Here is a 24,654-nt window from a genome sequence, read left to right as displayed (position 1 = left end):
TGTCGCATTTCATTATGCTTGCTTCTTTCCTGTATTTATTCTTTCTAAAAATTTATCGTTTGTTTTCCCCATCCTAAAATTGTAAGCTCAGTGAGGGCAGGGACCAGTTGTAACTCCAGTGTTTAGCTGTGCTGTCTTATAACACACATTCGATTATATTGTTGCCAAACTATGTAAATGATTACTACAAGAATTTGGACAATATGATTTTCTTTCAACTTTTAAAAGTGAGATATAATGAACGTACCATAAGACTCACCCATTTAAAAAGCATAACACAGTGGTTTTTAGTATATTCATAAACTTGTACAATCATCACCACTAATTCCAGAATATTTTCATCACTTCAATAGGAAAATGCATACCTGTTAGCAATTACTTCCATTTCCCCTCTCCCCCAGCCCCTAGCAAACCACTAACCTACTTTTTATCTCTATAGATTTCCCTATCCTCAACTTTCATTTAAATGGAATTATATAATATGTGGTCTTTTGCTCCTGGCTTAACACGATATTTTCGAGATTCATCCATGTTGTAACATTTTGTTTACCCTTTTAGACAAGATAATGTTTAATACCCTTTCTAACTCTATGCTCAGATAGTCAAGTGAAGAGCTACAACCAAATTTCTTTTTCCTTTCTTCCTTTCTTCTCTCTCTCTCTCTTTCTTTCCTTCTTTTTTGACAGAATCTTGCTCCGTCGCCCAGGCTGGAGTGGAGTGGCACGATCCTGGCTCACTGCGACCTCCGCCTCCCCTGTTCAAGCGATTCTCGTGCCTCAGCCTCCCGAGTAGCTGAGATTACAGGCATGTATAAACATGCTGGGCTAATTTTTGTATTTTTAGTAGAGAAGGGGTTTCACCATGTTGGTGGCCAGGCTGGTCTCAAACTCCTGACCTCAGATGATCCACCAACCTCAGCCTCCCAAAGTGCTGGGATTGTAGGCGTGAGCCACAGCGCCCTGCCTCAACCAAATTTCAGAAAGTATCATAATATCATTATGCTTCATAGTTTCTCTATGCCCTGAAGTTTACCAATTTTATCTTCTACAGATCCCAGGAAGGCAGCCTGTTAAGACTCACCAAATTTACTTCCTCAGCCTCCAGAACAATAAAATCAAACTCCCTACCTTGATTTTAAGATTCTGCTTCCCCCCACCCCACCCCACCCCAATCTTCTCCTTGGATATTCGACAGTCTGGAATAATGCATTTTTAAAGTTCTGATTGTTTTCAGCAGATGTGTTGGCTGAGGTTGGATGGGGTTTCTTCCCACCTATCTCTCCTCTCTCCTTCCCTCTGCCCATTGCACGTGCAACAACTTTTCTGTCATCAAAACGTGCAAAAAAGAAACAAAAAAGAAAGAAAGGAAAGAGAAAGAAAAGAAAAACAGAAAAAAGAAAAGAAAAAGCAGCCGGAAGTCTTCCTTTGTTTTCCAAGGAAATTCAGGTAAAAGGAGGGGTGGGGAAATGATATTTTTGACTTTGCTCACAATCCAGACGTAGGAAAGAAAAAGGATTTCCTTTGGGCTGCTGCCACGACTCTGATGTTTTATGCTGATAAAATATTTCCTTCTTAAAAAAAAGTTCTGGGAAAATCATGCCACTTCAACTTGGAAGCGAAACCCACCCTAACTTTCGTCTTAAAACGCAGCGAAGTGAATGGTTTGCTCCTCTTTCACGAGGGTTTTCTTCCTTACAGTTCGGGTCTTGCTACCAGGAGCGAGCTGGGTCCGCAGCGTTCTTCGGTGGCTGGCGCGGGAGGAGGACTACAGGATCCAGAGATCTTTGGAAACTCCAGCAGCTCCAAGCTTGTTGGCTACTACGGTTTCCCTGAGGAGTGACGCTACGAAAACAAACCCTGATTGGTCAGGCCTGAGCTGAGTTCTCCATTTATGGACAGATTGCCCGGCCCGAGCCGAGACTCAGCCAGAGGAGTACGGATTAAGTGGCCGAAGAAAGAGGAGCGAGGCAGGGGAGCGAGGCGGACGCTCCGAGCGCATCGGACTCACCTGGGCCGGCGGCGAGCGGCGAGTACGAGTGGACTCTTGCCCTCCGCAGCATGCGCCCCGCCTGCTAAGTCGCCGCCGTCTCGCCCTCACCTAGCACTGCCGATCCCGCCTGGATGGAGTCCCCTCAGGGTTCCCATTGGCTCCTGTGAGTGCTTGGGTGTCGGGAGCCTGTTTTTGGCGAGGGGAACCAACTTTTGAAGTTCGCCCAGGAGACTGCGTTCCAGCCCCAGCTCCCCGGCAGCGGGACCCGGCGAAGGCGCGACCGCAGCGCGAGTCACCATGGTGAGTTGGCCGCGCCGCGTCCTAGGACGCCGGACCCGGGGACGGGGCAGGAAACCCCGGCGTGGTGCACCCACCTTGGGCGCGCTGCCTGGGCCAGGGGTGGAGAAGGTGGACGCGGGAGCCGGCACGTCGCGAGCTCTGATTTCCTGCCGCTTTCCGTAAACCCGGGCCGGGGGAGAGCGAGCGAGGGGCCAAGGAAAACTTTATTCCAAGTCGCCTTCTGCGTCGCGAAACTTTCTGTGGCCGGGTTGCTATGGCTGCCAGCTGTCGGAAGCCAGGGTGTGGGCGCATCGGCTGCGAGGGGCACGGCGCGGGAGGGGGTCCCCTCCTCCTGCTGGGACGTGGGGGGCGCAGCCGGCAGGGGAGGTGCTCGGAGACTCGCGCCGCAGCCGCTGGCGGCGTCCCCTGCCCTCCCCGCGGCCGTGCCCGCCCCGCCCCGGGCACCCTCGCGCCGACTCCCTCTCCTCCCCGCCGCCTCTCCGCCGCCCGGCAGCGCCCGCAGCTGTCCCGCCTGGCAGCGGCACGCGGGCGGGGGCGGTCCCTGGCCTGCCCTGGCGAGGGGCGGCGCGGGCCGCACAAAAGCAGGCGGGGGCGCCAGGTAGGGCGAGCACCTGGCGGCCGGCGGGCTGTCAAGAGCCGGGGAGACTCGGGCGCGGGCGGCAGCCACGCCGCCCCGGACCTGTGCCGGGCGCCGGCCCCGAGGGTCTCCGCGCCCCGGACGCCAAGTAAACACCTCCTGAAGAGGACCCCACCCCTTCCCAAGCGCGAGGGGATCGGGGCTTTTCGGGGATCCAGGGGACGCTTCGCACGGGAAGACGCCCTCCCGAGTTTCAAGTTGGTTGCTCTTTTCCCTTTGGCACTTTGGGAATGTGTGGAAGGGGCCGCCTCTTTGACTTGTGACTTTTCTGCTATTCCAACTCCCCAGTCCAGCTACACTCCCCTCCCTCCCTGTATAACCTTAGCCACCTCCCTTGGGCTTTGGCGTGGTGTACTTTTCTTTGCGGGGCACAAAAGCAAGGACTCTATTTTGAAGAGATCGGCGGTTCATCAGAAAAAGAAAATCTATTACAAGGCTTCATAGTTTCCACACTTGCTTCTTTTCAAGTAGTCCTGCTTAGGTGGATTATCTCGTCCTCTTCTGATTTGCTGTTGTTTTCTAATGGCTGTGGAAGAGAAGCCAAGTCAAAATGATAACCAGCACAACACTAATTAAAAAATCGATATCCCGGTGAGCAGCCTGAGGGAAGTGCAGCAGAGGCCCATCGAAACCTGCACACAAAGCTCAGAAGCCCCCTTGCCCCGTGCTGTTTATTCCAAAGAATGATTACAAACAAACATCAACGAGAAACCTTTCAAGGCATCCTCGGCCAAAGCCTTTTCTTTTTACATAGTCCAAAATTAAGTCACTTTTGCCCCATCTAAGAGAACACTTTATCTATACATTTCCTCTTCTAGTTTTAAGGTTTAAGAAGTCAGTCTACTCTACGTTACTTTTGGACCCCTTCCCTCACCCCAGCAGAGAACCATTCCCATTGGGCATGTGTTTGGGTGAAGCTACCTCACTGGGCACGTGGTCCCTTGAAGCAGTGTGATAGTCCTGGTACTTGAGAATTGCTGTAATCATTTTCCGTGGGTCAATATTTCTTAAGAAAATCAATGTGTTTATGTCAAGAACTTAAAGAATCTTACTGAATTTAAGTACTTGAGTGGTACCTTGAGGAACTTAACTTCCCCTCAGTTAAACTCATTTTTCATGCTGAATGGACTGAAATATACTCTAGGTTGCCTTTTCTGAAACCTGTGATACCATGCTTAATTCAGCCCCATTGCAGATGAAGTAGAGGGTTGGTCAAATGCATGCGAAGAAGGCATGCTCTAGGGAAGAGGTGGTTCTATCTGAGGACAGTGTGTGACTTACCTATTGATGGGCTCCCTGCCATCAGCACAGATGGGCATGTTGTGTGCCCCCAGGCGACTATCTGTGCATCAGATACGGTTGCTGAAGTCACAATTCACTGATGGAAAAGTTGAAACAGCTGGCTGTCCTGAAACAGGAGATGTGCCATTGATAGATCTACTGGATCCAGAGTGATTTGGCCAAAGTTAATCATTTCTTTCCTGACTTGAAAAATTGTTCATTATGTATGTGAAGTTGCCTTAGAATAGAGCATCATCTTAAATAATCAGAAACCCAAGTTACAATATTTAATGTTTATGTCAGACTCTGTCAAGCCAAATGATACTTCATTTTGTGTTCCACATCTGCCCAGGCCTGCCCAAGTTGTATCCCTTCAGCTGCTTAGAACAGGAAGGGAAAGGACATTACCTTCTTTGGGTGTGGCTGAAGATTAGCATAGAGGCTAAAATTCATCAGAAGGCCCTTGGCAGCCAGGCGCAGTGGCTCAGGCCTGTAATCCCAGCACTTTGGGAGGCTGAGGCAGGAGGAATACTTGAGCCCAGGAGTTCAAGACCATCCTGGGTAACATAGTGAGACCCTGTTTCAGTTAAAAAATATTAAGAAGAAGAAGAAGAAAAAGAAGGCCCTTGGCTGGGCTATAGGGAGAACACCTATACCGTGGACTTCTTCTGTGTGAGTGTGTGTGTGTGTGTGTGTGTGTCTTTTAGGAAGTCTGGTAGCATAGTAGGAGGGCTCTCCATCTGTACCTGAGGCCCTACTAAGAGTCATTCAGTTGTGACTCATAAGGAAAACAGCCATTTTCATTTTCTGACTCATGAACACAGTGTACAGCTTGTAGTTCACCTTCTGTCTTCCTCCTGAAAACTCACTTCGCGACACTTTTCTATCTTGAGAAAACTAGGAACACTACCAGGCAATAGTTACTTGTGTCTTTTTCCTAAGGAGACTTGAAGAAGTTAAAAAAAACCCTGCACATCTTTATAATTTAGTGGAGGTTGTTTAGCAGAGTACAAAAAAATCTCTGTTGACTTTAACCGTAATACCCATCTAAGGCTTCCTTCGTAGAATCTGGGCTTATCATCATCTGCAAAGGAAGTTCTGCTTTTGTGGCCATGACCAGTTTGGACTCTCTGATAGACTGAAACCCATGGCTGTAGGTCCGCTATGTGCTTTGGATCCAGAAATTGTGATTCATTTTAATGCAAGGTTTCTGTGCGTTAAATATACAGAAATATTTGAGCAAATCTGAATTGACCATCACCTCAAAACATGTTCAAGAGCTGTTCCCTTTTCCTTACTTGCATATACTTGTGAGTAAATTATAGATATGACACATAAGAATACCCAGGAATAGATTTACAACCTAGAAATCTGATGGATAGCTGATGATAAGGTAGGTAAGTTCCTTTAGGTGATGGCATGGCATGTATTTAGAAAGTCTGGAACACATTTCAAATGTTTCCTGGGAAGGTAACCTACTTGATTTCCACTGATTAGTTTATCAGATTGCTAGTAGTCTCCTAGTCAAAACAACACAATACAACAAAACAAAACCAGAAAGGAATGGGATCAAGCACAAAAAAAGTTTTGATGGAGGCAAAGGGTTGGGGAAATACCTAGAGTCCGGGACATTATCTAGGGACAAGTGTGAGTGGGCCATCCTAGTGGGAAATATTTGACAGCCCAGGCATCTCCTTGGAGAGAAAATGAGTGGAGCAGTGGATGGAGAGGGATGGAGAAGTATACGAAGCAGACATTTACTGAAGTTGAAAGTCACCTCCACCACACTTTTGCTGAGGACTACAGTCTTGTCAGTGGTTGCAAACTTTTTTTTTTTTTGAGTTGGAGTCTCTCACTGTCGCCCGGGCTGGAGTGCACTGGCGCGATCTCAACTCACTGCAACCTCCGCCTACCGGTTTCAAACGATTCTCCTGCCTCAGCCTCCCAAGCAGCTGGGATTACAGGTGCCTGCCACAACGCCCAGCTAATATTTTGTATTTTTTAGTGGAGACGGGGTTCCACTATGTTGGCCAGGCTGGTCTCAAAGTCCTGACCTCGTGATCCTCCTGCCTCGGCCTCCCAAAGTGATTACAGGCATGAGCCACCGTGCCTGGCCAGTGGTTGCAAACTTAAATGTCTTATAATTTGGTGGAGGGAGGCTGGCCTCTAGAGAGTAAATATGGAATATATGTGCCATTCTAGGAGGCACCACTACTTGATTCTAGGCCATGGTTATATCGACCATATTACCAAATTATCTTGTTTTTCAAGAGAAACTAGAAATCTAGATTTTTATGCTATATCTGCCAGTTCTTATTTTTATTTATTTTGAGACAGAGTTTTGCTCTTGTCGCCCAGGCTGGAGTGCACTGGCGCGATCTCGGTTCACTACAACCTCTGCCTCCCAGGTTCAAGCAATTCTCCTGCCTCAGCCTCCTGAGTAGCTGGGATTACAGGCCCCGCCACCACACCCGCCTAATTTTTGTATTTTTAGTAGAGACAGGGTTTTACCATGTTGGCCAGGCTGGTCTCAAACTCCTGACCTCAGGTGATCTGCCCGCCTCAGCCTCCCAAAGTTCTGGGATTATAGACGTGAGCCACCACGCCCAGCCTCTGCCAATTTTTATATGTGATTTGATCATCTCAGAGGGGCCAAACACAGCTGCAGATTAGCTGTTTGCAGCCACTTTATTGTAAGTCTTAACATGGTGTCCTTCTGTGAACCACAGTGATTCTTCTCATTCACTCACCAGGAAGAATGTCTAAACGTTCACTACATACCCAGTAGTGGCATTCAGTATTTATCGATACATCCACACCTTCCTACTGGGTCTCCCTAAAGAGAGAGAGTTGCCTGGTATTTTCAGCCTATGCATTCTCTAAGCTATTATAACAGGGAAAATCTGCATCCAGCTGCTACTGTTTGGAGCTATCTCAACACCTGTGTAGGATGGTTCCACGAGTGGTGAGGCTGCAAATTGAGCTTTTCTCTTCAACCCTTCAACTCCTTCCTCCACTGAAAATGCCGTGGCCTCCAATGTCACATGATGGACTTCTTGTTTTTCACTCCTTTTTCAGCTGAATCTCATGAATTGGCGGTCTGTCTCAGGCGTTATCCTGAGGGTTAGATAATGAGCAGCGGCGTGCATTCTGATAACTTAGAATACAACATTTTGCCTCTGTGCCTAGTGTGGGCATGTGATGAGCCCCTGTGAGACTCAGTGAAAGAACATATAGTACCTTGCGTTTCCTCATGAGACAAGTGTGGGGCCTTATTATTCGTTAGGAATTTGAGAAATCTCTTTTTATCTGCTTCAAAAAGCAGAAATATTTTAAATCTTCTGTATAAGTGCAAGGTATTATAAGCTTCATGGTAGGATATATAGGAATTATGTACAGTCATGGTTTTCCAAGTTTGAGTCATCTCTTTTTTTTTTTTTTTTTTTTTGCGAAAATGCAGCAACTTGTGTTTTTACCAATCTGTGATTAAAATGTTTCTTAATGGTGAGTTTTTAAAAACTTTTTGTTTCTTTTTCTCACCATGCTGAGATATTTACAAAGTAAATAAGAGGTTAAAGGTTAAATGCCAAAGGTATTAAAATAAACATCTCAGCCTTATAAGCACATTCTGTAATAGTGGTAAACAAATTGTGTTTTGAATTTCAGTTTCAGAATTTATGTTGGCAGAGACAAAAGGTTTTGGGGCATCCTAGCAAAGTATTTTTTTCATATATCTTTGGGACAGCCACACTTAAGAGAAGTACAACTGTAAAAGCCAGCCCTAACATAGTGACATGGACTTTGACAACCCATAGAACTCAAACTGTACATGTGAGTGAAGTTGGCCCTCCCTTCTGAGTTACCACCATGAGAATGACGTCATTGCCGTTGTTCAAAGCACTTTTGAATGGTCATTTATGAGCTATGTAATAAAACCTATTTTTTTGCCGGGTGTGGTCGTTCAGGCCTTTACCAAAAAAAATTTTAAAAATTAGCCACGTGTGGTGGCATGCACTATAGTCCCAGCTACTTGGGAGGCTGAGGTGGGAGGATTTCTTGAACTGAGGAGTTCAAGTATGCAGCGAGCTGTAACTGTGGCACTGCAGCCTGGGTGAGAGTGAGAGAGAGAGAAAGAGAGAGAGAGAGAAAAGAAACAGGGCTGGGCCCTGTGGTTCACGCCTGTAATCCCAGCACTTTGGGGGGCCAAGGTGGGCAGATCACCTGAGGTCAGGAGTTTGAGACCAGCTTGGCCAACCTGGTGAAACCCCGTCTCTACTAAAAATACAAAAGTAGCCAGGTGTGGTGGCGCATGCCTGTAATCCCAGCTACTTGGGAGGCTGAGGCAGAGAGAATCACTTGAACTTGGGAGGCGGAGGTTGCATTGAGCCTAGATCACGCCATTGCACTCCAGCCTGGGCAACAAGAGTGAAACTCTGTCTCAAAAGAGAGAAAGAAGGGAAGAAGAGGGAAGGAGGGAGGGCCTTATTTTTTATTTTTTATCTCCTTAGTGCCCAGTGTGATCATTCCTATTACTCACCAGACTTTGTACTACATCCCTCTCAGGTGTTTCCAGAAGTTACATTGTGCCTCAAAGGCGGAACAATTAGCCCCACTAAAGATATGCAGTATCCAGCAGGTCCCTTTTTCCTGGAATAAGTATAAGAACTGCTCTGAAGGAGGCACACTCTCTTGGGTCTTTTGAGCTCTGATAGTGTTTGTTACAAATTCATTTATAGCACTTTATGGTCATATGTTACATTATAGAAAGTAAAACATAGGCTACATTGTAGAAAGCCCAGAAGAGAGCTTAAAAATTCTATCCTAAATCCATTTGTTAACTTCACAGAGAGATCTAGAGAGGTTAAATTACTTCCAAAGTCTCATAGCTAGTTTTTAGCTGAGCTGGTGCCAGAATCCAAGTTAGATCTGATCCAGTGCAGATCTAACTTTATTAGATCCCAGTCTAATAAGGTTTTTCTTACCAAACAGTGGTGGGAATAATTCTTTAAGAGTCTGGACGTGACCAGATAGTTTTCTTTCTGGGACTTTTCAAGAAAGTCTGCTTGTGGGTGGAAGGTTACTGTACTAACTTCATTATAAGAAATTTAGAAGAATCCAGCCGGGCGCGGTGGCTAACGCCTGTAATCCCAGCGCTTTGGAAGGCCGAGGTGGAGGGATCACCTGAGGTCAGGAGTCCGAGACCAGCCTGGCCAACATGGTGAAACCCTGTCTCTACTAAAAATAAAAAATAAGCCGAGTGTGGAGGCAGGCGCCTGTAATCTCAGCTACTTGGGAGGCTGAGGCAGGAGAACTGCTTGAACCTGGGAGGCTGAGGTTGCAGTGAGCGGAGATCGCACCATTGCACTACAGCCTGGGGCACAAGAGCGAGACTTCATCTCAAAAAAGAAAAAAAAAAGAAAAAGAAATTTAGAATAATTCACCCAAAGTACCCCCACACCCTAATACAGTAACTATTTTTGTCTTTGGGTTTCCTTCCAGTCTGTTCAAACTCATTGTTTCTTTGTTTGTTTGTTTTTCTTGAGATGGAGTCTCACTCTGTCGCCCAGGCTGGAGTGCAGTGGCATAATCTCAGCTCACTGTAACCTCCCTCCACCTCCCAGGTTCAAGCGATTCTCCTGCCTCAACCTCCTGAGTAGCTGGGATTGTAGGTACACACTACCACGCCCGGCCAACTGTTTTATTTTTAGTAGGGACAGGGTTTCACCATGTTGGCCAGGCTGGTCTTGAACTCCTGGCCTCAAGTGACCCACCTTGGCCTCCCAAAGTGCTGGGATTATAGGCATGAGCCACCATACCGGGCCTCAAACACATTGTCTTTATGTGGTTGTAATTATGGGGCAAATATACAATTTGTGTTCTGTTATTTTTCCACTTGTTTTACAAATCCTTTTTCTTGATAAGCATATTTGTTATATTTTGGTGGCAGTATTATAATCCCATGTAGCCGGATTACTCACTGTGTGTCATAACTGTATGGAGACTTCCTCCAGAAGTGTGTACAGGGGAGAGTTCCTCCTTCCACCCACTAGAATTGCTGTGGTCAGTAATGGGCTGCTTAATCTTTGGCTCCTGAGATATGAAGCCCCCTCTTTGGGTGAGCTTGGGATGCATACTCCACATTCCCAGGTTCTAGCCCAAAGGTACCTACCATTGGTGCTCCTCCTGGATTCTGGCGTTGACACTCAAATATGTGACACCAGTGGGTACTCAGACCTCTAGGTCTTCCTTGGCAAATATGAGTGGTCCTACCAGAGAACGGGAGTGGTTGGAGATGGAGAGCTTTGAACCCCAAAGTGGAGAGAAGACGTTGCCATGGCAAAGGAGGTTAGCATACAGGCTTGGTGAATTAGAGCTGGGCATGGTGGCTCAGGCCTGTTATCCCAGCACTTTGGGAGGCCGAGGAGGGCAGATCACTTGAGGTCAGGAGTTCGAGACCAGCCTGGCCAACATGTCGAAACCCCCGTGTCTACTAAAAATACAAAAAAATTAGCTGGGTGGGGTGGCGGGCACCTGTAATCCCAGCTACTCAGGAGGCTGAGGCAGGAGAATCGCTTGAAATGGGAGGCAGAGGTTGTGGTGAACCAAGATCTTGCCACTGCACTCCAGTCTGGGCGACAGAGCAAGATTCTGTCTCCAAAAAGATGAATTAGTCTCTCTGCCTCTGCTTGTGAGAAGCTCCCCGTATAGTGGAGAAATGATAACAAAAGGCTTCCGTATACATGATTTCATTTCATTCTAGCACCAGTGTTGGTTTTTATTGCCATTTTACAGGTAAGAAAATCAAAGTGTAGTGAGGGGAGGGGAATTACTTAGGGCCACACAATTTGTATCTGACCAGCCAGATCTGCTAAGTCCATGCTCTTTCAAAAGTGGTTCAATAAATTATTTCTAAATTTGACAATGCCGAGTCCAAGTATTTGTATACTTTTTCATTATTTCACATACTCCTGAGGGAAGGTAAGGCTGATAGAAAATCACCAATTTTGGTTGATTTTATTCAGTAATACCAGAGGGGATAATTTAGACTTAAGAACATTGTCTGTTATGAGTAGTAGTGTTCTGAGTTTTAATTTCCTTGCTTTGGGACTTTGCCATAGAGACTAGAAGATGTCATAGTGAGAGCAAGAATAAAAGTAAAAGAAAGTCATACTGGCCGGGCGTGGTGGCTCACGCCTGTAATCCCAGCACCTTGGGAGGCCGAGGCGGGTGGATCACGAGGTCAGGAGATCGAGACCATCCTGGCTAACATGGTGAAACCCCGTCTCTACTAAAAATGCAAAAAAAATTAGCCAGGCGTGGTGGTGGGCGTCAGTAGTCCCACCTACTCGGGAGGCTGAGGTGGGAGAATGGCGTGAACCTGGGAGGCGGAGCTTGCAGTGAGCCGAGATCGCGCCACTGCATTCCAGCCTGGGTGACACAGCGAGACTCCGTCTCAAAAAAAAAAAAAAAAAAAAAAAAAAGAAAGTCATACTAGAAGGCTCTCTAATCTTAACTAGGATTAAAAAAATAGAAAATAGGAAAATGTGAGAACAACAGAGATTTAGTTGTTTAATTCTTAAATACATTACAGAATACAACAACAACAAAATTAGAATATCACATTGTTAGTCTCTTAATAATTTCTTTGGTGTGACCACCATTTGATGTTGACAGCAATTTAGGATAACATTACATGGTCACAGAATATTTTGGACAGTATTATCTGATTCTAAGAAATTTTCAATGAAAAAATAATAGGGCTGTTTTTGGTGTGCTAGGAAGATGCAGACCTTATAGAAAATTTTAGATTTAAATGCAGAAGAATCTAATAAGCTATTTTAAGAATGTAAGTAAAGATAGCTTCCTTCAAGGCTTGGGAATGCTGTAATGCAGAAATATGCATTAATGCAAAATGATGACAATGCCCTTTCCCCACATCAGATTATCAGAGATTCTTAACATTTGGATGGGAGAATGTCCTGAGTCCTCTGAGAATATGTTGGAAGCTACTGACCTGTTCCCTGACAGTGTTTATAATAACAAATAAACATTCCACAGATCATGAGAGCAAACAAAACAGGAACAATCTAAATGTTCATTAGAAGAGAAATACATGTGGCTTGTTTGATAATATGGTATCAATATGCATAGGTGTCACAAGGGTAGTGTTTGGTAAAGAAGCAAGTTGTAGAAAGATGCATATCTGAAACCATGTAAGAAAAATGTCAAAAACACAAAATAGCCCGGCCACGCCGCGCCGGCTCTGGGCACTCAGCATCGTTTCCTTTTCCTCCGCTGGAGCAGCTATGGCGGCAGTGAAGACCCTGAACCCCAAGGCAGAGGTGACTCGAGCGCAGGCGGCGCTGGCGGTTAACATCAGCGCGGCGCGGGGTCTGCAGGACGTGCTAAGGACCAACCTGGGGCCCAAGGGCACCATGAAGATGCTCGTTTCTGGCGCTGGAGACATCAAACTTACTAAAGACGGCAATGTACTGCTTCACGAAATGCAAATTCAACACCCAACAGCTTCTTTAATAGCAAAGGTAGCAACAGCCCAGGATGATATAACTGGTGATGGTACGACTTCTAATGTCCTAATCATTGGAGAGCTGCTGAAACAGGCGGATCTCTACATTTCTGAAGGCCTTCATCCCAGAATAATCACTGAAGGATTTGAAGCTGCAAAGGAAAAGGCCCTTCAGTTTTTGGAAGAAGTCAAAGTAAGCAGAGAGATGGACAGGGAAACACTTGTAGATGTGGCCAGAACATCTCTTCGTACTAAAGTTCATGCTGAACTTGCAGATGTCTTAACAGAGGCTGTAGTGGACTCCATTTTGGCCATTAAAAAGCAAGATGAACCTATTGATCTCTTCATGATTGAGATCATGGAGATGAAACATAAATCTGAAACTGATACAAGCTTAATCAGAGGGCTTGTTTTGGACCACGGAGCACGGCATCCTGATATGAAGAAAAGGGTGGAGGATGCATACATCCTCACTTGTAACGTGTCATTAGAGTATGAAAAAACAGAAGTGAATTCTGGCTTTTTTTACAAGAGTGCAGAAGAGAGAGAAAAACTCGTGAAAGCTGAAAGAAAATTCATTGAAGATAGAGTTAAAAAAATAATAGAACTGAAAAGGAAAGTCTGTGGCGATTCAGATAAAGGATTTGTTGTTATTAATCAAAAGGGAATTGACCCCTTTTCCTTACATGCTCTTTCAAAAGAAGGCATAGTCGCTCTGCGCAGAGCTAAAAGGAGAAATATGGAGAGGCTGACTCTTGCTTATGGTGGGGTAGCCCTGAATTCTTTTGACGACCTAAGTCCTGACTGCTTGGGACATGCAGGACTTGTATATGAGTATACATTGGGAGAAGAGAAGTTTACCTTTATTGAGAAATGTAACAACCCTCGTTCTGTCACATTATTGATCAAAGGACCAAATAAGCACACACTCACTCAGATCAAAGATGCAGTGAGGGATGGTTTGAGGGCTGTCAAAAATGCTATTGATGATGGCTGTGTGGTTCCAGGTGCTGGTGCCGTGGAAGTGGCAATGGCAGAAGCCCTGATTAAACATAAGCCCAGTGTAAAGGGCAGGGCACAGCTTGGAGTCCAAGCATTTGCTGATGATGCATTGCTCATTATTCCCAAGGTTCTTGCTCAGAACTCTGGTTTTGACCTTCAGGAAACATTAGTTAAAATTCAAGCAGAACATTCAGAATCAGGTCAGCTTGTGGGTGTGGACCTGAACACAGGTGAGCCAATGGTAGCAGCAGAAGTAGGCGTATGGGATAACTATTGGGTAAAGAAACAGCTTCTTCACTCCTGCACTGTGATTGCCACCAACATTCTCTTGGTTGATGAGATCATGCGAGCTGGAATGTCTTCTCTGAAAGGTTGAATTGAAGCTTCCTCTGTATCTGAATCTTGAAGACTGCAAAGTGATCCTGAGGAATACAGCTGTGGAATTTTTGTCCAAGCTTCAAATAATTTTGAAAGAAATTTTCCCATATGAAAAAAGGAGAGAACACTGGCATCTGTTGAAATTTGGAAGTTCTGAAATTATAGTATTTTAAAAAATTGCACTGAAGTGTATACACATAAAGCAGGTCTTTTATCCAGTGAACAGGATGTTTTGCTTTAGCAGCAGTGACATAAAATTCCATGTTAGATAAGCATATGTTACTTACCTTGTTATTAAATAATTCTTGAAAAGCAAAAAAAAAAAAAAAAAAAAACACACACACACAAAATAAGACTGTTATTTGGGGGTCTATACATTTATTTGTATATGTGTACATATATGTATTTGTGTGTATATTATTTAAAAAAATATAGGCCGGGCGTGGTGGCTCATGCTTGTAATCCTAGCACTTTGGAAGGCCGAGGCGGGTGGATCACCTGAGGTCAGGAGTTCGAGACCAGCCTGTCCAAAATAGCAAAACCCCGTCTCTACTAAAAATACAAAAATTAGCCTGGCGTGGTGGTAGACGCCCGTAATCCCAGCTACTCGGGAGGCTGAGGCAGGAGAATCGTTTGAACCCAGGAGGAGGAGGTTGCAGTAAGCTGAGATTATTCCACTGTACTCCAGCCTGGGCGATACAGTGAGACTCCGTCTCAATAAATAAATAAATAAATTAATTAATTAATTTTAAAAAATCCACAGACTAGAAAGATCCACACCAAGTTCAAAATACTGAAGGGGGAAAGAGGAAAGGGAGATGACTGAGTCAGTAATGTTTTCTTTGCTTTACATATAGAAAAATCCAAAGCAAATATGATGAGATATTATTCTAGGCAGTTGTACATATATATTTCTTTGTTATCCTCTGTAGTTTTAACATCTTTTCTCAGTTCAGATGAAAAAATACATATAATTCTTCATTTAACTTCAGGAGGTTTATAAACCCCTGAAGCCCATACAGTAGCATTCCAAGAATTACAACTAACATTGTCTTGAAATGAGTATTAGGGAGTATGGTCAATTTTGGATCTATGTCAGGTTATTTCAATGACAGTTGACATACAGTCGCATCAATAGTGAGTCCCACTGACTATTGTGTAAAGAGCCATTGGGGATATGTCTCCCAATGGTCAATACATCTTAGCTCTGCTTAGCCACCTTTTCTTGTGTTAGCTTTTGGTGTGACCAATCACCCAAACTCAGTAACTTAAATAATAAACGTTATACTTTCTTATGATTTTGTGCACTGGCGTGGCAGTTCTGGTCTCAGCTGGTTCATTCAATCACTGTGGTCAGCTAGTGGCTTGGCTGGGAATGGATGATCTAGGGTGGCCTCACTCACATGTCTGGTAGTTGGTCCAGTCTCAGCTGGGGCCATGGGATGGCTTGGCCATGTGTCTCTTGTCACAACAGTCTAGCTCTGGCTTGTTTACATAGTAGTGGTCACACCACAGGGTTCCCAAGAAAAGCAAGGGTACAAGCTCCAGGGCACACACATTTTTCAACCTTTGCTTGCATCATGCTTGCTATTATCCCCATTGGCTGAAGCAAGTCACACTGTCAAGTCCAGAGTCATTGTGGAAGAGGACTGCCCAAAGGCTCAGATTCAGTTCCCTACCCTCAACCTTTTCTGTCAACTTTCCTACATTGCGGGAATACTTGGAGGCAGGAATAGATTGAGTGGTAGCTCCAGTTTTCTCTGGCTGATCCCCTGAACCCCTGTGTTTGACAGAAGCCAGCATGGCTCCTGCTCTGTCTGCTGCTGCTTTCCCAAGCAAGGCATGAGGAATTGGAGCTGAAGTCCTTTTGTAGTGATGAGGCTCAGTCTCATTCTAAAACTGCTATCTTTTGTTGGGGGAAAAAAGGGCAAAAACAGAAGCTAACAAGAAGAAAAATCATTTTCTATCTGCTAAAGGGTGCTTTACAAGAATAACAAACATTTTACATTAAGTCCAAAGTTAGAGAGCAATGAATCATGCCAAACCATGCTGGGCTCCATGGCCTGCTGGACAGAAAGGGGAGTGCAGGCCTTCCAAGGTGGGGACAATACTTCTTGCTGCCCAATTCTGCATTTTCGCCCACCTCTGAGCTGTCCATGTGAAGAAAGACATTCCTCACAGAGACAAAAATTCTTTTTTTTTTCCCCTTGGTTGAAAGTCATGTCTTTTGGACTGTAAGATGGTTCTCAAAATAACCCTGTGTCAATTCCATATTCTGTGAGCCACAGATTGTGCTATCTGTGGGCTCCTCAAGATGTGAATCGAGTAGGATTAGTTTAGCTTCATGCCCAGAACTTGTACAGGACGTGAAAAATTCCTTAACCTACTGATCTTTCACTTTGACTTTCTGTTCTGTCTTTCAATCAAAAATTTAAAAATACGTAAGTTGGAGAGAAAACAAATCCCTCAACTTCAGCAATTGACAACTCATGACCAATCTTGATTTCACTGTTCTTATCTTCCCCTGGTTTCTTTAGAAGCAAATCCTAGATAGCATACCATTTCATCCATAAATATCTCCATATTATATTGGCTTTCACATAGAGCAAAGCTAGACACTAACTGCTCATTGGACTGAAAGAAGAGATATACTCAGAGAACCAAAGCAAATAGCTTCCCTTTAACTTTTAATAGGAGTGGCTTTGTTTTATAGAACTTTGTAGGCATCTCCAGCCACTGAGGGGACTTCTTCAAGCTTGGCCCAGCCTCATCCACAGAAGGATCTGGCAGTGATATCTTGGCATTCATAGTCTCAGTGTGCAGGACAGCATTGGTTCCCCACCCTACAGTCCCAGCTGTACCTAGGCACTATCATATGTATCATGGTAATGGCTATGGAAAATAATATCCCTCCCTCCCTGCCTCCTTTCCTCTCTTCCTCTTTTTAGAGATGAGGTCTTGCTGTGTTGCCCAGGCTGGTCTCAAACTCCTGGCCTCAAGTGATCCTCCTATCTCAGCCTCCCAAAGTGCTGGGATTACAGGTGTGAGCCACCGCATGCAGCCTCTTTCTTTTTTGACAGGGTCTTGCTCTGCCATCCAGGCTGAAGTGCAGTGGTGTGATCTTGTCTCACTGTAACCTCAACCTCCTGGGCTCAAGAGAGCCTCCCATCTCAGCCTCTTGAGTATCTGGGACTACAGGCATGAACTGCCATGCCTAGCTAATTAAAAAAAAAATATATATATATATAAAATATATATATATACACATACATATATATTATATATATACACATACATATATTTATGTATGTAAAATACATATATTTTTTACAGGGTCTCACTATGTTGCTCAGGCTAGTCTAGAACTCCTGGTCTCCAGCGATTCTCCTGCCTTGGTGGCCCAAAATGCTGGGATTATAGGTGAGAGCTACTGTGCCCAACCTTGTTTCTTTCAGTGACCAAATAGCTTTAAATATAGAATGTCAAGATGAGAAGTATCCTGGAGACCACTTCCAGGGTAGTCTATGAAATTGTTTGTGTCCATATTCATTCTTAAGTGAATTTTTTCCTGGGAAAAAGATTCATAAATCCCCAATGTGGTTCATGGTCTCCCCAAGTGACCCTTTAAGGTCCAGAGAACTGTAGTGGCCTGACCTAGGTCTCTCAGTTACTTGGCAAGTTAATAGCAGAGTTGTCCCTAGAATACAAGTCTCTTAACCCACAGTTCAGGAATTATGGTCGTAAACCTGCTTTTACTGGAAATGTTTGAAAATCAAACATAATAGAGTATTAGAAGAGAGGTTCAAAGTGGTACATTTTTCTGTGATCACAAAGAGAAATGCATTCAATACAGACTCCAAATAAATATGTCAGGGACATAAAGTTTTTACTTTATATAAATAATTGAAAACCCATTTTCCTGGTGAGGATACATTGATATTAATTATAAAATTAGTATTTAATAGTTGAAGGACATAAGAAATTGCTGGGCCTTAATATCTGGACTCTGGAGCAGATTTCTGTGCTTTGTTTCTATGATCTAGAACTAGGGCTTGGGGTGTAGAAAAACTGGGATGGCCTTTTCCTTCTAGCTCTTTCTCTCACACACCCTCACACCCCATACCCATCTTCCAACTAGTGTGCTTTTCTTTCCCCACAAGGCCTCTTGCCCATCCTCTCCTTGAAGCATTCATCTGGACTTGGAAAGGATGAGGAGAGCTGGAGAAGGCAGGAGACCTAGTTTGCGCCTGCTGAGAAGTGAGGAAACATAACTAAGGCCAATAAACGAAAGGGAGCTCTCTCCCCCTCCTCATCCTCCTCTTCCTCCTCATCCTCCTCTTCCTCTTTCTCCTTTTTGTCCTCCTCCTCCTCTTCCCTAAGGCTCTCTTGATACTCCTTGGTCCAGCCCTGCTTAGCAACTCTCCAAGCAAGCATGGAGGACAATGTGGCAAGCATTGTCTGCTCTATGGAGACAAGGAGACATCCTCCTCTTTGTTTGGGGCTATGAGTCAAGAGTCTTCAGTTTTTTGCAGCAGTTGTATTTAAGTGTCAGTTGACAAAAGTGAATGTTATATGCTCCAATTAAGATGTAGTGAATTGTGACATTCTACCACTTGCCAAGTCCTGTGATTCCACCTCTGCAGTGTGGCTACACTCACCTATATCAGCTGACCAAATTCATCCACTTGGTGTTTCCCTTTCAGGCTTAGATGTTCTCCATCTTCAGCTTGTGTCTGGCTGGAATCAATTCCTCCCCCTCTCCATCCCGTCAGTCCAATTCTTCTTTTAAACCAGCCTTAACTCTGCCTTCTTGAGCCTCATCATTGAAAATTACCTCCTTGGCAAGGTATGGTGGCTCACGCCTGTAATCCCAGCACTTTGGGAGGCCAAGGTAGGTGGATCACCTGAGGTCAGGAGTTTGAGACCAGCCTGGCCAACATGGTGAAACCCTGTCTCTACTAAAAATACAAAAAAAAAAAAAAAAAAAAAAATAGCCAGGCGTGGTGGTAGGCACCTGTAATCCTAGCTACTCGGGAGGCTGAGACAAGAGAACTGCTTGAACCCGGGAGGCGGAGGTTGCAGTGAGCCAAGATTGCACCACTGCTCTCCAGCCTGGGCGACAGAGTGAGACTTGTCTCAAAAAAAAAAAAAAAAAAAAGTTATCTCCTTCTTCAAAATCTCATGAGCACTTTGTCTATAAAGATCTTGTAATTGCTAATGTGCATTTTATCTTTCCTTCTGATCAGTTACTTTTCAGGTAGAATCCTTTCTTGTTCAGCTTTGTATCCCAGCCTCTCCTCTCCCCATTCCCACCTCCCCTCATTGTTTCTTGACTTCCAATACTTGAGTATACGATACTGTTTTAAAACTTAATGAGAGGACCAGGCACGGTGGCTCACACCTGTAATCCCAGCACTTTGAGAGGCTGAGGTGGGTGGATCACCTGAGGTCAGGAGTTCAAGACCAGCCTAGTCAACAGGGCAAAACCTCATCTCTACTGAAAATACAAGAATTAGCTGGGTGTGGTGGTGGGCGCCTGTAATCCCAGCTACTTGAGAGGCTGAGGCAGGAGAATTGCTTGAATCTGGGAGGTGGAGGTTGCAGTGAGCCGAGATCGTGCCATTGCACTCCAGCCCAGGCAGCAAGAGTGAAACTCCATCTCAAAAAAAAAAAAAAAAACCAAAAACAAACAAACAAAAAAAACTTAAGGGGAGGCAGGGCACAGTGGTGCAACGCCTGTAATCCCAGCACTTTGAGAGGCCAAGGGAGGCAGACCCCTTGAGCTTAGGAGTTTAGGACCAGCCTGGGCAACATGGCAAAGACCTGCCAATACAGAAAATAGCCGGTTGTGGTGTTACACACCTGTAGTCCCAGCTACTTGGGAGGCTTATGTGGGAGGATTGCTGGAGCCCGGGAGGCAGAGGGTGCAGTGAGCCGAGATTGCAGAGAGAGACCCTGTTTCAGGAAAAACAACAACAAAAAACCCCAAAAAACTTAATGGGAAAAATGTTTGTATTTCTTTTTGTTATGCATCAGTATACAATCTTTAAAACTACCCCCAGGTCTTTTCCTTGAGGGACAAAAGTAGGATGCAGAACTGCCTACAAGGTGGAGCGTTCTTAAAATCTACTCCAAAAAACTGCTGCTCGTGGGTACTCAGCTGATAGAATGAACAGGAGTGAATGAATAGGTGAAAGCACCCTGTGATTTGAATGTTGCAAGCCTTTCATTTTCGTTGGAACCTTGTCTGATGTGTGTCACTCCCCACTCCGTTGTGCTTGCCCTTCGGAAAGATGGAATGGTGAGGACAGAGAGGAGACAGGTGATAAAAAGACACTTAAAAGGGCACCTGAAAGCCAGGTGGCTTGTCCCTGGAAGGCAGTAGAAAGCAATCTGCAGTCATGATGCCTTTCTTCACTCATCAGCAGCTATAATGTTGAAAATGGGGCAAACGCCTTCCCCGTGCAACTGTTTAACAAAAGGTAGTTCTCCTAGAAAACAGAATCTGTTGTATATGTTGCCAGTGATTTTCACAAGTGTAGATGCCTAAGAAATAGGCAAATATGCTGAGCATGGTGGCTCACACTTATAATCCCAGCACTTTGGGAGGCCTAGGCAGGTGGATTGCTTGAGCCCAGGCATTCGAAACCAGCCTGGGCAACATTGTGAGACCCCGTCTCTACAAAAAAATAAACAAAAATTAGCCAGGCATTGTGGTGTGTGCCTGTAGTTCCAGCTACTTGGGAGGCTGAGGTGGGAAGATTGCTTGATCCTGGCAGGTTGAGGCTGCCGTGAGCCCTGATCATGCCACTGTACTCCAGCCTGGGTGACAGAGTCAGAGCCTGTCTCAAAAAAAAAGAAATAGGCAAATACAAGAGATGGAAAAAGGAATTGAAAGAATTGCCATGGGATTGCGCATTAGACAATTTGCTTTTTAAAATTGCATGTGGTTTTGAAGGACAGGTTGAATTTGGATGTTTAAAATGCTTAGTAAAACTGAGACTGGCAGGGTCAAACTGTGCGCATGAAATCTTTGTTCTGGAACTCAAGTGAAAAATTGGCAGATTTGCACTTTTTGAGCTTTTTAGAGTCCATTTCCAGCTCCAGGTGGCTGGGTGAAGTATCCTAAGCCCTACAGAAGGGTAAAAGAAATAGCCTCCCACGTGAGTGGCAGGAGTAGGTAACCTGTAGTATCTGGAAAGATATGTAGATCACCAGTTAGAACATTTGGAAGGAGGAATTGCCAGTGGGTTGTAGACAAGGAATGGAGGAGTTGAGACAGGCAAGGTAAATTGGGGCCCTCCTGCCAATTGGAAGTTTTTGAGTGATATTTTTAATATTTATTATTCCATCCTCCTTGGTTGGAAAGTCACAACGGAGAGGGACACTGTCATGCTTATGGTTTGTGTTTGTATTTCTGGCATGGGGTAGAATTGGCAACTTTGCTGAATTGAACAACTGTTCCCCACTAGACCAAAAGTGCCCAGAGGACTGAAAACCCTCCAATTCAACTTGGTGGCAGCAAGGCAGCCGCCAGTGAATGAGTGCCAGCGGATTAAAGGAGACAACTAATTGTAAACTGGAAATAGTTTTCAAAGATAAAAGTAGCCCCCTCAGATAAAACCACTAGGGCTTCCTTTTGAGTTTTCTTTTCACAGAACAGGATATTAGTGGTTCGATGGGGCTCCTGCAGGAGGGAGTAGCTGTGGAGGAAGCTGGTAGGCTGGGAAGGTTTCTACCTGTTTCTCACTCCTTTCCTAGGGAGTAGCTGTGGAGGAAGCTGGTAGGCTGGGAAGGTTTCTACCTGTTTCTCACTCCTTTCCTCCTAACGCCCCTTCAATTGAGAGGCTAGGTAATTAATTACCTGAGATCACACAACCAGTCCTGACCTGTCCCCACAAGGGGTGGAGCTACTCTTTCCAGGTCAAAATGGAAACCAAATTCACCACTATCCGTTCAAAAGCTCCCAACTCCGAACAAAGAGCCATAGCAATGGTGCCCACCTGGGCACCATTTTGGAGCCTGATATTTATGATCACATTTAGGTTCACATGCCAGGTGCCCACCTGGCATGGAGGCAGCAGTCTGTTCGAGTTCTGCCACCTGAGGACACCCAGACCTGTGACCCCAAGCGAGGGCTCTTCTGACGTTTGTGGGGGAGTGGTTAGGCTGCTTTTGCTGATACAAAAGATCACACTGCTAGATTCATGGCCAGGATAAGAAGGTTTTCCTTGTTAGGTGATGCGGACTTTCAGAATGTAAAATTTCCTGACCAAGGTTGTGTCTGTTCTGGTTTAAAGACGAGAATTTGCTGCCTTTGTTTTTCCTTAAGCCAATGTGCCATCCACCTGTGCTAGAGGAATCTGGTATTGCTCTCGTCCAAAGGCCAGGACGGTCTCAAAGGAGACATGCTAATGGCTTAATTGTTTTGTTTATTCTGCTCCTCACAAATTCCAGTAGCTTCATTTACATTCAGAGAACTTTTTTCAACTGTCTTGTCATTTCCCTTGGTTTTGAATGGCTCTTAATGTTTGACCTTAATGTTTTTTTGAAAGGTTGATCGAGCTGTTAGTGATGGGTGTGGCTTTCTCCTAATGGGGGTTTTCCTTAGTGTGTGGTAGAGAAAGTGAGAGTAATTTTAAAAATAAAATATGCACATTTTTTCTATCTGTACACACAAACTCTAGATTATTTTGGAGCCTATTTATGTTCACATGCTTTAGGTTTTGGGAGTTAAAAGATTAATGTGTACAAGGGAATGGTGATATTTAACAGGACAAAAATTTCGCTTTTACAGAGCTGTGGTTTGCTTTTCAAAATGTAGAGGTTTCTTTACCTTTGTGTTTTTTTTTCTTTCTTTCTTTTTTTTTTTTGAGATGGAGTTTTGCTCTTGTTGCTCAAGCTGGGGTGCAATGGCATGATTTCAGCTCACTGCAACCTCCACCTCCTGGGTTCACGTGATTCTTCTGCCTCAGCCTTCCGAGTAGCTGGGATTACAGGCGTGCGCCACCACACCCGGCTATTTTTTTGTATTTTTAGTAGAAACGGGGTTTCTCCATGTTAGCCAGATGGTCTTGAACTCCTGACCTCAGGTAATCCACCCACCTCAGCCTCCCAAAGTGCTGAGATTACAGGTGTGAGCCACCGCACCTGGCCTGTTTCTTCACCTTTGACAAAGAATCCAGTATAAGACTATTCTGGTTCGTGTTGTAAATGGATTTTTTTTTCTTTTCTTTCTTTCTTTTTTTTTTTTTTTTTTGAGACAGGGTCTCTATCTGTCACCCAGGCTGGAGTACAGTGGTGCCATCACAGCTCACTGCAGCCTTAAACTCCTGGTGTCAAGCGATCCTCTTACCTCAGCCTCCCAAGTAGCTGGGACTACAGGCGCGCACCACTACACCTGGCTTAAATGCATTTTTATAATTTTAGTATAAACAAGACATTTTAGATTGAATAACTTTGTAATGTGCCAGGACAGTAGTTTTTAATGCAGTGGGATCCAACTTTTGAGAAAGGGAAATGTGAAGGTTGAAGAAACTTAAAAATCAATGCTGTTGGCTAGATCTAGGTGTGCTGACTTCCTTAGAAAAGAAATGCTTCCTTTTCCTGCAAACCGGAGTTTGGGAAATTTAGAGCTAGGAAATCATGTGGTCGATCTTAACGTTATAAATCACTCAGACAAATACAGGATAATGCTGTTTTCGGAAGTGCTTGTGGTTGTACAGGATTACATGGTGATAAAGAGTTTTCAATGGCTCCTCCAGTTTCTGAGGGAGTTCTGTGCTTTGCTTTCTTGGTAATTCCTTCTGCAGACCTTAGAGCCTTTGAGGGGGGCTGGGTATGCTTCCGTGAATTTAACAGTTTAACACACTGTTGAATAGAAGAGAACCTGCTATTGGAACTAGCGATTACTAAGAAACCACTTCTGTATCATCCAGCATTTGTATCTACTTTAAAGTACATATTAGTATTTTCCTTGGTTTACAGATGAGGAAAATGAGTTAGGTACCGTGTTTAAGGTCACCCATCTGAAAAGTGGCAGAGAGGGGATTTAAACTCCTGGTCATCTGAATCTAAGGTCTGCTTAGAAGAGGAGCTGTTTGCTTCTAGACACATGCATATTTAGGTTGTGGGTCCACGGACTAATAGCATGGGCATCCCTGGGATATTATTAGAAATGCAGAACTTCAGGTCCCACCCACACGTGATTCCAGATCTGTGTTTTAACAAGGTCTCTAGATGATTCAAAAGCACTACTGCACAGGGACACTTCCCCAGAGGAAGTGTGATGGCTGCCCTCCAGGATATCATCTTCCAAGGTTAGGGACGTGCCAAATATCCCAAGCTTTCAGATATGCGACTCAATCATCTCTAATTATCCTGCTCAACCAAAAATTAAAGAGCGATTCTTGCAAGTGGAATCGAGGGAAACTTTTCTCCTGGACAATTCTGGAGGGAGTCCAGCTATCCTTAAGGAGATGCACAGAATAGACTGTTGCCAACAGCATGCTTGGAAAACCTATCAACCCGGGGTGCCTCT

The 24,654-nt window shown here is 44.7% G+C and overlaps 2 protein-coding genes across 2 annotated transcripts in view; both read left to right on the top strand.

Moving 5' to 3' along the window:
* The first annotated feature begins 202 nt into the window (after nt 1-202).
* MYO1E (myosin IE) overlaps nt 203-24,654 on the top strand; it is a 240,197-nt gene continuing 215,745 nt past the window's right edge. The window contains exon 1 of the mRNA XM_004056268.5: nt 203-2,289. Within this exon, the coding sequence (XP_004056316.1) occupies nt 2,287-2,289 (3 nt within the window). The 5' untranslated portion in view covers nt 203-2,286. The remainder of the gene's footprint in view (nt 2,290-24,654) is intronic.
* On the top strand, nt 10,481-19,291 carry LOC129526993 (T-complex protein 1 subunit zeta-like). The gene has a single exon (XM_063699037.1). The coding sequence runs from the start codon at nt 12,430-12,432 to the stop codon at nt 14,110-14,112; it is 1,683 nt and encodes a 560-aa protein (XP_063555107.1). The 5' UTR covers nt 10,481-12,429; the 3' UTR covers nt 14,113-19,291.

The sequence above is a fragment of the Gorilla gorilla genome, chromosome 16, assembly GCF_029281585.2.
Source record: "Gorilla gorilla gorilla isolate KB3781 chromosome 16, NHGRI_mGorGor1-v2.1_pri, whole genome shotgun sequence".
Classification (NCBI taxonomy): Eukaryota; Metazoa; Chordata; class Mammalia; order Primates; family Hominidae; genus Gorilla; species Gorilla gorilla.
This window is presented reverse-complemented; position numbering and strand designations above follow the sequence as displayed.